General features: G+C 38.3%; 1 protein-coding gene across 1 annotated transcript in view; it reads right to left on the reverse strand.

The window, feature by feature from the left end:
• The window catches only part of CDC42SE2 (CDC42 small effector 2), a 30,325-nt gene extending 16,262 nt beyond the window's left edge, over positions 1 to 14,063 (reverse strand). Inside the window, exon 1 of the mRNA XM_010079690.1 lies at positions 14,010 to 14,063. Within this exon, the coding sequence (XP_010077992.1) occupies positions 14,010 to 14,063 (54 nt within the window). The remainder of the gene's footprint in view (positions 1 to 14,009) is intronic.
• Positions 14,064 to 14,636: the final 573 nt, after the last annotated feature.

Raw genomic sequence — 14,636 nt, forward strand, 5'->3', positions numbered from 1 at the left:
TTGTGTGTTTCAGGTCCATAAGACACACTCCTGACTGCTAACCTTTCTGGCAATCTTCCCATTGTCATTTCCTTGCAAAGTTGTCAACTGTGTGAACTCATCATTATCTCTGGGTTCTCCTTGCTGCTCCAAAGGCATCCTGATCAGTTACCTCATCAGCATATGCACGCTTTCACACGGCCTTGGGTACCCCGTTTTGCAGTGGGCAGAAGCATTCGTAAACATGAATCATGAACTTGCTTCAGCACCCATCCCTCTTCTTGCTCCTGTGAGAACTTTTGCAAAGCTCCCAAATTTGATTGTCAGCGTTGGGAATCTGTTCATACATTTCATGTTAGGTAAGTCACTGGAACAAGTGCATCCCAAAATATGTTACAATGTAGTCTGTCTTTGCTTGCTTGCAAAACCTCAGAGCAAAAAGGAGTTACAACCTACAAACGGGAGGCAGGAACAGCCTCCAATATTCTTCCCATACTGTGAAAAACAGTCACACACTTGATAGGTGACCCTACTAGTGGACATGGAAATGATTGCATTATACACAAAACAAACAAACAAAAAAGACGATACAACAAGCATCCAAGACAATTTACCAATGGACGGCCCAGTGGATATTTTAGGGATGCTTGGATGCTGAGCCCAGATGGCTAGAAGCATCCTTGGAAGAGTACTCTGACAGCAACTCTTAAGAAACGTTCATATCAACAGCTGTGCTCAGCTTTTGACATATTCAGAATCGTATCTGACACAGAGCAGCAACACAGAAGTCTGTGCTCGAAGTGTGGCAAATATCCCCAGGAGAAGTATGAGAAGTTTTTCAGTAGCTAATTAACATGTCGTAACAGAAGCATGAGGGCAAAGGAAAAGCAACATCGTGTACCAATACAAATCCATAGGCTCGAAAGACAGACAATGAAGAAAAAAGGCCACTGTGAGGCAAAGCTTCTAGTCAAGCACTTTATTCCTACCTATTTCAGTTCAATAAGTAACATAAAAAGGAAGTCCTTTCAAGGAACGTTTTGCTTTCCCTGTCAAAACAAAGGAATGCTTGCTGCCTTGTTCAACCAGCTATCAAAAGGAAAACAGCAGTTCCAAGCGTGTACAGGCACTTTTGCATAGTCTAGCTGAGGCATGCCACAATTCCACAGGTCTTGAGTGTAAACAATCATTAACTATTTAAATGTCATCAAGTGCCCCATATTCCTAATTTATTTGTCAAATTCTACTCTTCTAAATAGAGACTCACTGAGAGAAGTATTCAGGAGTGGTTGCAATAGCTCCTTACTCTTCCACAAGCTGCACTAAGGCAGCACACAAATTTTGTTGAGGACAAAATCTGAGGTACAATCATTATTCAGAATTTACTGCTAGACTCACGAGTAGTATCAATAATACATCACAGGATCATTTTTAGAGGCAGTGTTGGCTGCTCGTAATGTTCAGAAAAATCCTTCTACTTACTAATCCATTCCTATGGCACACCTATCCTTCTACGTTTTGCAGGTCTTCTGCACTAAGTTATCTATGAAAAATCTGTTACTGTGAAAGTAGGATTTCTATTATTATATTATTGTGTCTCCTACTTGCATACTTTTTGACACCATTCCTTCAGTCTAGTACTGGCAATTCTGAAGTTGCATCCACTGCAGAAATCCAAGAAATATAGTGGCTTTCTTAGTGTGTCAGATCTACTGGTTTTGCCAGAATAAGCCCATATTTACAAGCTTCTTAAGACAGGAAGAATAAGAAAGCATGGTTCTTTAACAGGCAGCAAAACAGGAGAAGTTTTGGCATTGCAACACTGAGCACCATGGAGATCTCTCAGACTCCAGGTTCTTGCACTACTGGCAACTTCAAGGCAACCGCTTCCCAGTTCCACAAGCCCAGTCAGCTTCTATCCAAACCAAGATGCAGGCAACATCAGCTGTTGGCTACAGATATACAGTCTCTGGCAGTTAAAAAAAAAAAAAAAAAAAAAAAAAAAAAAAGTCATAACGAGGAGAAAAGGCAATAAACATACAGAACAAAACCAGGTTTTCTCAAGAGCTGCAGGCTGGGAAGTTCTAAACTGGGTGCATAACAGTAAGTGTTGATTATTTATGCTAAATATTTTTACTTTTACTCTTCAGTAAATAGAAACACATGATACCTCAAAAGACAGGTACACAACTCCATCTTCCCAACAACTAGAGTTGTGAACACAGAATTGAATAGTGATTGTTAGTGGAAAAATATCTATTGTTCATAAATTAAAGAAAAAACCCCAACAACTAAGCTAAAACACTACCTCCACCACTCATAGCCTGAGCATCAGGTACCCTTTAACAATACACAGGTCTCTAGTGGACTCTGGCAGCTATGCCAATAAAACAAGTTGATTTTGAACAGCTGGCTCACCAGCATGACAACTGCCGGATTTCGATTGTATCAGATTATTTTAAGTGTTTCCCACTCCATAATGTCATCAGGCTACACCATCCAGAAACATACTTCCATATAAAGGTACAGAATTTGCAAGAAGTTAATTTTCTTCCCAGATTTCCTGCATGGTTCCTATGCCTCAACCTCACTTTGCCATGCCACCAAGTTTCCCTGAAGTTCTGTGAAGATCCACGGACACAGGCATTAGAGTAGCCGCCTACCACTGCTGTTCTGAACAGACATTGCCACTTACATACTTCTTGAGAGCTTCAAAGTTTTACACTGCATCAAAATGATTTAGGACAAGAAGAAATATCTAACTTTTAATAGACAGAATCTGAGTTGTCTACCATGGAATTGGTAAAACACCAGTTGTCACTTTATAGTTACCCTATGAAGACTTTCTCAGAGCCTCTTTAACCTTTCACTTCAGATGTCTGGAAATAGCACATTAGAAATATTTTTAAAACCAGAAGGCTGTGGTGATGCTGTTGCCCCTCTGGTGTTTGCTCAATACCCCTTCCTTCACTGCCTGCTGGAATTAACACAGGTGCAGGCAAGGAGAGCCAGAGAAACTTCGTTCTTTCATGTGACTGGCATTTACAGCCCACTGCATACTCAGTTCTTAGGAGCCCTCCCTGCCTCTGCTCCTTGTATTACAGTAACTTTAACCTCTGTCCACGTCCCCTAAAGGTATCGGTCAACTTCATCATTTGACAGACAACCAGGCAGAAATTCTACCCAAATGCTGCTTATGTTTCTTACTGGAAAGAACAACTGATTTGCAGGTTACCTCAGCAAAGGATCCCAAAGGCTGCATAGCTAGAAGACAATACAGTAATATTAAGAAATCCTGCCACTTTAAGCTTCTGGCTATTCTCTCACCTTTCTTTGTCCTAAATAATTTGATGCAGCTATGTTAAAGTCCCTCCTGAAAAAAGGGAATTGCAGAATTGCTATAGATCTTCAGAAGCTTGAAAAGCTTGTTTTCATAAAACCAATATATACTTGGTTTATGCTCCAGCTGCTTTTATGCAAAGCCAAACATTACAGATTCAGAAGTGACCCTAGTTCTATCTACAACAAAATTCTGGACAATTTTAAACAGAATTTGTCAAGACTCAAAATGTTAATTTTAAGATATTATACTGAAAATCCAAATACACTTTAAGAACACTTTATTAATCTAATATTCTTTAAAACTCAAGAGCAAACATAAATTTCCCCACTAAAAGCTGCACAAAGAGGTTTTGTTTTCCAGCTGCAAAGCTAAAGAAGTCAGAAAGCAGGAAGAGGCATGCATTATCAAGACACTTGACATTCCTCCTTTGGAATATGTTAAAAATTGAGAAACCCAAACCTTTCTGCCCTTTTCACTTGTTTCCTTCCAGGTTTCATTTTCAGAGCACTCTTCTGTCTTCAGAGATTGTAGAGCTACAGTTCATTTGTGGTTAAGAAACTGAAACAAGTAAACTCGCATAACACACAATCTAAAACGTAGATGTTACTGTTTATCTGGGGAACAGGAACAGCACGAACCATACCACAGTAGGTGCATCCTGAAGGATTTATTGTCTTACACACTGCAAACATAAGCTCTGCTATGTTTACTTGATAAACAAATTGTCAGTGACATTCACCCCTGCAGTGCCTGCAGAGCCAACATTGATAAGAGCCTAAAGTTGAATTCTATTCCTTCTTGGGCATGTCCAAATTATTTGCAAAATTCCAATGAGCTGAAGCAAAGGGATTACTTGCAGAAAACATTGTAGCAGTGTGGGAAAAAGATTCAGCTTGACACTCTGAACCCAGAGTGAGTTCGCAGACCTGGCAACTGGAAGTTTTAGTGGTTCCACATAAGAGTCAATCACTTTATGCAAAATTTTGTTTGTATTTTTAGATTAAAATTACAAAAATATCAAAACCAAATAAAACTCTTTCATTCCTTTTATAACTTTCCTTTCCTTTTTACTGGGTAATAATGCAAGCTGACTAATTCTGGAACACTAAATTAGGTAAGTTATTACATAATGTAAGGTACTGCAGAGTACCTGATCACTTTTCCCATTATATAAAGCAGAGATAGATCAGACCAGTATAAGCTCTTCTGTCCACTCTGACTAAACAGAAATTAATATTTACACTGGTGTCAAATTCAGAGAGAGTGAGCAAGAGGTAAGGATATGGGAGAATGTCATTCTGGTTACATGAAGCACGCTACCAGCAGTATAAAAGGAGACTAATTTTACTGTCTTTAAAGGACAATCAAGATGTTTTCGCGTTTGTAAAATATTATGGCAGATGTTACAAAGCAGTTGTTTGACACAAGTATTCCACACTTCAGAAACTCTGCTTGTATTGTAATCTCTTTTGATATGGAAAAGCTGTTTACAATGAACATCAAGTAAGTAGTTAAGTCTAAAAAGTAACATATATGTAATCTATAGCTTTAATATGTAGCTAGAATAAATTTTTGCCTTAACACTTAAGCTGTGCTGCCTTCAAAAAAAAATAAAAATCATGACGCTTATACACATGCCCCATAAGAACCTATTACCAAATGTCCAAGAGTTTTGTATTTTTTATTATTTGCTAGGGCCTTTCCTCAGAGGATCTTAGCACAGCCAAGAGGATCCCAGGCAAGCACTCACAAAAATACTCTGGCAGTTGCTTTTTGCTGTAATTCAGCAGATTTTTCCCTAAACACCCACACAATAAACCACAGAACACCCAAATCCAACCCACCATCCAAGATACATTTCACAACTCAGAGAAACCAGGAACTACAGTTTGCATGGCTTTACTATGTATAAAAACACTAAGTGTTGCAGCCTGCACAAAACCCCATAACCTTCAGTTCTTTAACCACTAAATCAGCTAACACACACCCATCTTCACAAAAAATTCAGTTTCTTGACAGATTTCAATCTAGATGTGTACATATTAAAACATGTACATTTCCTCCTGATTATCTTTGCTGTGTAGGAACATGGCTCTCCTTTTATAGTGGAAATGTTGGAATTTTATTCCTGATTTAAAACAAGCAACTGAATCTCACTGACCTGAGATATGTGCATATGTTTTACTTCCTTAGAGGAAGAGCCATAAAAAGAGTCCTTTTCTATTTATATCCTTTCTAGTCTTCCAGCAGTCAGTTTAAATCCACACTGCTTTCACCATAACCACTTTAATCACCTCTTCTCCCTCATAGTTAGCGCTGGTAGAAGCCCAGCAGTGGTTGCAGAGTGTTTTACAGATTTGCACTTTCACAGTTCTCTTACAGAAAAGAGAATATCCACACAGCATAATGGGCTTAGAAATCTTTGACAGGTTTTTAAATAGTTTTTAAAAGCAATAATTAAGTAGCCCCTGTTCTTCTCTCCCACATGTAAGTCCTGTTTCTTTATCCTCCTAAGTACACAGACTGCAGTTATTCTCTTTCCTCCCCCTAATATTCCTTTCTTTGCATTACAAATTGAAGAGGCATTTAATTTTCAAAGCTTAATTCTGATGTTAAAAAACTCCCCTGCATTTGATATTTTGACATGGAGAAAAAAAGGCCCCATAGGATCTTTTGACTGCTATTCAGTAGATCAGCACACCTGTTCTTGCATTGGCATTTCTTCTCTTTACAAGTTCAGTAATGCCAAGCTGCTACCACAAACACAAGCAATCTAGTATGTTACACACATGCACACACATATATATGTGGGATTTGCATATCCCAGCAGATTTGGTTGGAATATGTGCCTAGCAGGATTTATTGCCCCATTTTAACAGTAATCTACTATTTAAGCATCATACTAGAGCATAGGAATCAAATGTTTTTTAAATAACTGGAGTATGGCAATGTGTATTTAAAGTAATATTTGTTCCAAACAGAGTTAAATAACATGTTGTCTTATATTAATTTTACTCAAGTCTTTCAAGAAATCCACCTGAAGTGGATTTGGCTTGGAAGCCCCATATGTTTAGAGGAACTTGGTGAGTTTAAAAAGTAATTTCCTTTTATAAATAATACACTCTGCTGAGACCCAACTTTAGCTCCCAGTTGAACATAGCCAACTGTGCTTTCTTTCAATAATTTAGCTCCTGATAGCATCAGTTATTCAGTTCACAAAACTGATAAAACACCCCAAAGGCAAGTTTTATGCAAATATACATAATGAGGTAAAGATTAAGAGCTAGAGTTTATGCAACTGTGTTTTTGAAAACACTGATGTGACATCACCTCTAAAATTGTGTCTATTGGCATAATCCCCTATTAACATTTATTCATCAATCTTGCTGAAGACTCTTCCTCTGTTTCACTAGAATCCAACTCATTTTTCTCTACCCACCACATCATCCTACATGCTCCAAACAATTTTTTTGTTCTTTCATTATTTAAGGCCAGAGGCTCTGAAGCCATGGATGACTACCATACAGCTACCCAAGTAACCTGACTGACATCTTCCAGCTGTAAAACAAGGATAGCAATGCTGGCCTCTCAAATGAGTCACACTGGAGCTGCAAGAAAACTGAACTCAAAATCAGTGGCACAATTTGGGGGTTTCAGTGGAGATAAGACTTCAACCTGTGCTTAAATCAGTCTGACGCCAGAACAAGAGACTAGAACAAATTTCCAGAGTGCTCACCTGTGCTCAGCTATCAACAGAGTCACTGCCCATTAGAAAAGCTTTTGGTTTTTAAGTATAAGAATTTAACAGAGACTATTCTCTGAGACTGAATGAGCTGAATTTATAATTGCAAGAGAGACAATGTAGCTTAAAACTATTTTAAAAAAATTCCTTGTGAGCCTCTCCCTTTTCATGTCAGGCCACTCTCGGAGCATGACAGGTCAACAAATCACTCAGTGTCACACATTTATTTGAGGGAGAAAACACAAAGAGAGATGGTGTCATTCCTCAGCTAAACTACAGCTCTCTTGACAGTACACCCAAGTAGCTAAAAAAGGCTCTGAAATTTGAAAAACAAAAACAGAACCGATAGGTTCAGAGAGGCATTACTTCCCTGAATCTGCATCATAGTGCAGTTCATAGCTTCAGTTTTTCAGCCAAACCTTGACTCCTCTATACTCCTCACTCCATGGCAGGATATTAAAGTATTACAGGAGTCAGCATCTTAGAGCGATCAGCTAGGGCACATTAAAGACGAAAGTGAGAAAATCATTGCAAGTGATTACGCATTAAAGTCTATGGCTTAATGAGTAACTCATAATGTTAGGATCTCTGAGAATACATGAAAAATAGCTATAATATAATTCAACTACAACTTTGATACCATGCATGTCTCATGCTAAGAGTCAAGACAGGAAATGCAGAACCAAAGGTTTGAGGAACAGTCTGAAAAAGGAAAACTTTTATCATCATGAAATGTTAATGTTGCAAATTAAAAATGTAAGTGCAGGCAGAGATCTTTAAAACAGCCACTTAAAAATGTGTATTTTGTGAGTTTTATGTTGGTCTTAAGAATGATCTCCAGAAGAATATCTCAGATCCATTACAGAAAAGTTACAATAAAAATACAGTAAAACAGCAGCACAGGAAGCTTCTACTCAATACTTCCTTTCATATCAAAAACAGTCAAAAGTAAAAAGCTGAGCACTTAGCTTCAGGGCAATGACTGACTTCCCTATTCACTAATACAAAGCATACTTCCATACAGGGTCAGTGAAAGTGCACATCTCTCAGACTACGTCCAATTTATCTCTGCCTCTAACTGATGGCAAGTAGAAATGCCCCTAAATCTACATGCTTGCTCATCTCCCCTGCTACAACATGAAAAGCAGAAGAGCAGAAAATACCTGAACTGCCAAGCATCAAAATTAAGGCACATCAGAAATATCTGGGCTTTGCAGTTTCAAATTCCATTAAAAAAAATTACAAGAATTGCATAAGTTTTGTTAATTTCAGAAATGCTTCAGCACAGTCTCCAAGGTTACAAAACTATCAACCTTTGCAAGGCAGCATCAACTATTTCTTGTCGCAGCTCCTTTTGTCAGTGACTCATACTGGATTTTACTCTGAAGATGTCTTCTCACTGAAAAATTTGGAGATTAAAAAGAAATAAGTGATTCAAGGGCTTTCACACTTGTGTCCAGATCAACAAAGAGTATAATCTCCTTCCTCTCCATGTTTAAGCAGAAAGCCTGAGCTCTGTAGAACCTGTAGATATCAAAAGTGTGTTACATCCTTCTTCAACTATGTTGATAATGGCAAGACATTCTCATCAACAGAAAGCTGGCATAATTCTTGTTTCAAACTCACCCAAAGAGCTATCTTCCATCCCATCAAGTAGTACTGAAATTACTTAACTAGTATATGAAAATAATAGCATCAACACTTCTAACTAAGAGCTCCTAAAAATTTCACAGCCATAATAAAGGATCTCAAAATATTCAGTTAATTTTCATTCAGGTATTTATACATAAATATAAAATACTGCCTTTTTTTTGTTTTCTTTGTAAACATTTTAATACTTGAACATTACAATAGATATTTTAAGATGTGCAGGGGCTAATTAAAAGTAAAAGAAAAATCTAAAGCAGCTCAATGAGGCTGAAAGCAGCACAAACAGATCAGGTTTGAGAAATAAAAGCTAAGCATTTTGCTGCTTATTTAACTCTGCCCCCTTTGATAAGGTGTTCCCGCAGGCTACTGGTGCAACAGCACTGAATAGCAAAAACAGAATTTGAAACTTCTGAACTGGCAGCTCAATATGTAACTTTGACAACTCTGAAATCTGAGGGCTCTCTAGAGTTGTCACCTTTGAGTCTTTCATAGGCTTGCTGAATGTGGTAGGCTGATCAAAATTAATGAACAAGCTTGAGTTTTAGCCATTTCAAACCAGAAGCTGCGCTTGCACGGCACTGCTGTACTTAATGGGGAGCCTGGCCCAGTACTTCTTCAGTAGCTAACACCTGACTTACTGTGCATGCCTACTGAGGGTGATCTTCTCTGCATTTGTTATGCATACTGGATGCTTCATCATCTTAAAGTTTTGAGAGTTCAGTGGTAGATGTACCCTTAGCTATATCTATGACTCCTTCTCTAGAAAAAAAGCTAGAGCTGACAATACCCATCAGTGGTTAATTTCCTTAAGTAACCAGGGTCAAGATCTTCAAGGTCCCTTCCAACCTAAACTATTCTATAACTCCATGTCTTCTGTAGCATCCAGTTCAGTTGATAAATACAGCAGCATGTGCAGGTTTTTTTTTTCTGCCTGCATTTTTAAGGTGGGCCTCCCCACTCCAAATACAGATCTGTCAATCTTCCTTCATATCTCAAAGAAGACATGAAGGAAACTTCACTTTCTAAACCACTTTAAACATTTATGGCACAGCATGCAGCAAAACTGTAATAGCCCTCCGACAAAATACAAAATGGAAATATCTGAACAAGAGACAAGAAACAAAACAGAAACTAATTAACTGGAGAAGGAAGCTCAGAGCAAGAAGGAGGAGAGTACAGTTTATTCTTTTATAGCAGAGCAGTAATTTTACTGCAAGGGCAAAAGAAAGAGCTCAGCTGTACTGGACAGCAGCCCAAACCAGGTGGGAGTGCACCAGATCATGACCAAAGGCTTCTCAGACCAAAAATGAACCTTGCAAGTTAAAAATGGACAGAACACGAGAGAAAAAAAAGTGGAGGAAAATAACATATTCCTGGTGCAGGCGATGAGCTCAGCCTAGGAAAGAAGCTATAGACGTGTTATCTGAAAGCCTGCAAGATAAAATGCTCTCTAAACTTCTGCTACCAACCAGCACATCTGGTAGGGGGCATTTGGCAGAGTTTACTGAAACACAGCAGTGGATGGGATGATAGCACACAGGAAGCATGAGAAGAAGGGCTCATTTTGTCACTGGGAAGTGCAAAATGAGCTTACAGCTTACTCTATAAAGGGTATCAGTGGGAGGTGCAAGAAAACTGGTGCAATCACAAAAAGTGCTAATCTTCTCCAAGTAAGAAAAGGTTTGGGTCAGATCATAAGAGATTGAATTCAGGCTATTTAAACAACCAAGAAAACCTGAACATAGTTATCACCTCCTTGATATCACAAAAAACTATATGAAAGCAACTAGTCGTCTGAATTCTTCACTGTGGGAAAATATATTATCAATCCAAATCTGACAAGAGAAAACTAGAAGTTGATATAAGAACACCTTCCCTTGGCTTTTGTCTGCATTCTAGTAGGGTAAAGACCTCAGGCTATTAAGAAGCAAGACCTAAGCCACCATCAGGAACATACTACTTCCTTCAACTGTACCACTATTTAGTTTTGTTTCTTTGCATACTCATTTCTTCATTTATCACTCTTTTCGGAGAAGCGTAGAGACCCATGTTTAAACATGCCCCTTCCATGATGTTATTAGGAGTACTGCAGTATTGGAAACACCAAGAGAAATATTTAGCAACCAAAGTAACATTAGGAGAGAGGGTAGAACATGGCTTTCCAAGTTGCCTGTGTTTTATTTCACAGCAACATGGTGCATCCATTTAGCACTGACAAAACACAAAAAGCTGTGCCATATTAGATTCAATAAAAGATGACGGTAATACCTGAATGCTACCTTTTAATGAAGGAACCTCTTAAAGTGCACTAATATAAACTGCAGCATTGCTACTGTTCTTCTCTGGGGTATGCTATGAGGGAAGTGATGGCAGTGAAATTAGGTAAGTAACGTGTTCTTATTGCCACAAAGTTTGCAAATCTTATCTAAAAAACACCGTTCAAAAACATAAAAATGCACTGGAAAGCACCAGTATGCAAATCTGGAAAGCATACAGAGTATTGGTAGTAACCTAGAAAATACCTTTCTGTACAGTCTGAATAATAGTCTTCTATAAAATTGACTAAAAGGACTCAGTGCGTGTACACATTTTAAGTGTAATATAGCAGCAAAGAAGAGAGATGCCACACTGAAGATTCCTAATTTAATATGCTAGAATTTTCTCAGAAGCAACAGAGACAGTTTCTGCATCCTGGATTTAAAGATAGGAGGAAAACCCCTTAGCTCAATGGAAGCTATAAATATCACAGAAACATGCAACTACTAGAAGTTCCAGTTCTTTTTTTTCCTCCAGTGAAGAGGGTTAAAATGTATGTCACTATCCACGAGACTACAGGTGCCCCAGATATCAGCACCTGATAAAGATTATGAGAAAAAAAATTATGCTTCAGAGAATGCAAGTTTAAAAACAAGGGGAACATTTTTAACATTGATCAGAACAAGTAGCAAACTAAGTAACTTCCTGGTTTCAAGGTCTTTATTCTGAGAGGCTGGTGGTTGGTAGTCTTGCTACAAGACCACATTAGTCCTTCCACAGAAGGAGCACGCTGAACATGCAAAGGCTGAACATGAAAGTGACAGCTGGGACACTGTTATTCAGGCCATGAAGAAGTTGAGATGCAGGAGGTAAAATGAAAGAAGGCACAACAAAAAAGATGAAACCAGGCAGATGTGGCATTGCTCCTGAGAAAGTGGACTAAACTGAGACTGAATGCACGGTAAAGGACAGATAAGTAGCTTTTATACAAGTTCGCAGGTTTCACTTATCTTTTGATACAACAGGGCAATAAGTATCAGTATTTTGGGGCTAAAAACTAGCAAGTTTTTCAGCATGTATCTCCCCTAAACATGCAATCACACATCTGCAGACACAGGGAAAAACTGCTTCCTTACCACTTGTCTGGTTTATCAGTTTGCTCACACTGACAGTACATGCTGTGCTTCATATCAGATAGGAAAAACATTCCTGTGCTTATTCAGGTGTATACGTATCTGACTAAATACTCCACTTACTGCAACAAAGCACGTCAGAACAACAGCTGTACAACACAACACAGCAAAATGAGCTGAGTAACTGCAGTGGAAGGACAACTAAGCACCTATTGGCAAGCATGCCAAGGTGGGCTTACAACTATTTTTTTCTGAGATGTGTCCTGAAGAATATTGTCACTTCATAAAAAACAAGGCTCCTAAAACATATGACAGGCAGATTTCAGGAACTAGGTCAATGCTCAGCAATGTGCTATTTGTATCTTAAACAAAAGGATAGTTTTAATTTTCTAAGCAAATGCACACAACTAAATCAACAGAAACACACAAAAATGGGTTGTTGCCCCTTTTTCCACTTTCGAAGTACATTCTCCACCCTTTCCGTGAGTCATGACCCACAGGTCACTACATACTATATTAATATATCATGTATTTCTTGGGTAATAACTTAATTGTATCATAAATACTGAGTCAAGATTTTATAAGGACTGAGCCTCAGGACTCGTAAACAAACAATATGCCACTATCTATCTCAAAGATTTTTAACAGTCATACCTTATTTTAAATCAAAATGTATGTTCTAAAAACTAAGCAAATAACTTTGACTATATATGGACACAGCTAGCATTTTAAAGGACTGCATGGTATCCAAGCATAACTGCAGCTTCCAATGTTACTATCTCAGAGTTCATCTCCCACAACTCTTTTGACTAAGAGCGAGGTAAAGTTGCATTCATTTGTGAGAAACTAATGGTCACACTTCAATATTTGCATTGCTACCCAAGGATCAGTCTGGCATTCAGGCTTTGTGCAACAACACTGAACATTATTTTTTTTTCAAATCCTGTGGCTTCCCTGAAGCCAAATATTATCATCTGAGCTATTAACATGAGTTTGCTCTATTCACTCTGGGATTCTCTCAGTCACTGTAATTCCAGCTTACCCTTAGTAGTAACTGGGCTCTTTTCCACGTACTGGCAAGATGGCTGTCCTTTCTATACATCCATTTAGCTTGAGCTGGATGCCACCATACAGTGATTTTTGTTACACTGCTAAACATATTCCTGGTTAATTCCACCTTCAGGCAGGCAGGCTTTCTCCCAACAGCACTGGACTTAGGAACACACTCCAAAGGTACTTGGAGTATAAGAAACCCAAGAATATCTCTCTACTTTGCCTTCCTTATGCATGCTTTGAAATCTTATTTTATCCAACTGTTTGCGATATACTTTTTCACACAACAGCAATTAAGAATTCTATTTTAAAAGAAAAAGTATTTATGAGTGCATCCCTCCACTCACCTGAGGTTTCACCTAAAAATTAACAAAACAAATAAGGCCAAAATCCGTAATTAAATTAATGTGGAAGGGACTAGATTTCACTCTGGACTTTTTAACAGAATTATTTCATTCCTCCATCATTGTTCAGCCACACCCAAAGGCAGGCCTTAAGCCATATAGAAGTCAAGACATTCACAGATTTCCACTCACAAATGACTTATTTTAGAATGACAGTTTAAGTCCTCCTCACCCTTCCCTTCCTTTCCCCTTCTCTTCAATTCAAACAAATAAAGGCTCTTTGAAAAGACTGTGGAAACATTCCATCTCCAGGACAGGAAAATATCTGTGTGACAACAGTCTAGAACAGACGTATTTTTGTTCCTAGTGAGCCAGGATGATAGTTAATTTCTTAGTTCTCACTGAGCTTGGCCAAACAGCACTAATTTATAAAGCTATAAAAACCCAGAAAATGTGAAGGATGTAGTTAATTATGCAAAAACAAAGCAATATTCAATATTCATACTTACAGGCTGAGGCTGTTCTGCAATACAGCAGTTGAAACACAACCAAAATTCACTCATTGTTTACAGTCTGAAGTAGGAACACAGATGAAAAGCAGGACGCAACCTCTGTAAATCTGTCTCCAGGTAGCAAGTTCTTTAAATAGGCTTATTTATAATGGTGAAACGTGAAAATCTTTTCTCTGTTGAGCTCTTCTCCAAAGACAAGTCAGTCCCAGGACAAACAATTAGAAGGCAAAAAGTTATTTTAGAGTCTTCTTTCAGAAGGTTGGTCCCAGCACCACGGAAATGGCATGTATGCTTCTTTGGTCCCTAGTGTTATATGAACCTGAAAACAGAAGTACATTACATCAAAGAGGAGGAATATACAGAATCTCGCGCTCCCAGACAGCCACCCACACCAAGGATTTCTTGGTAATATCTTGAACCACACAGTGAAGAGACACTAGCAAACACATCACATGCTTATGTCTACAGTGACCATCAAAGATTGCATATACCAGAAATCCACATGAGGCTTACATTCTAGCTTTGGTTAGATGAAGTAACACCAAGAAGTGGTGTCCAATCTTTTGGCAGCCATCTCTGATCTGTTTTTAACTTTCAGAAGTTATTTTAGGAAGTGACAACTGG

This window comes from Pterocles gutturalis, unplaced genomic scaffold (genome assembly GCF_000699245.1).
Source record: "Pterocles gutturalis isolate BGI_N339 unplaced genomic scaffold, ASM69924v1 scaffold18679, whole genome shotgun sequence".
NCBI lineage: Eukaryota > Metazoa > Chordata > Aves > Pterocliformes > Pteroclidae > Pterocles > Pterocles gutturalis.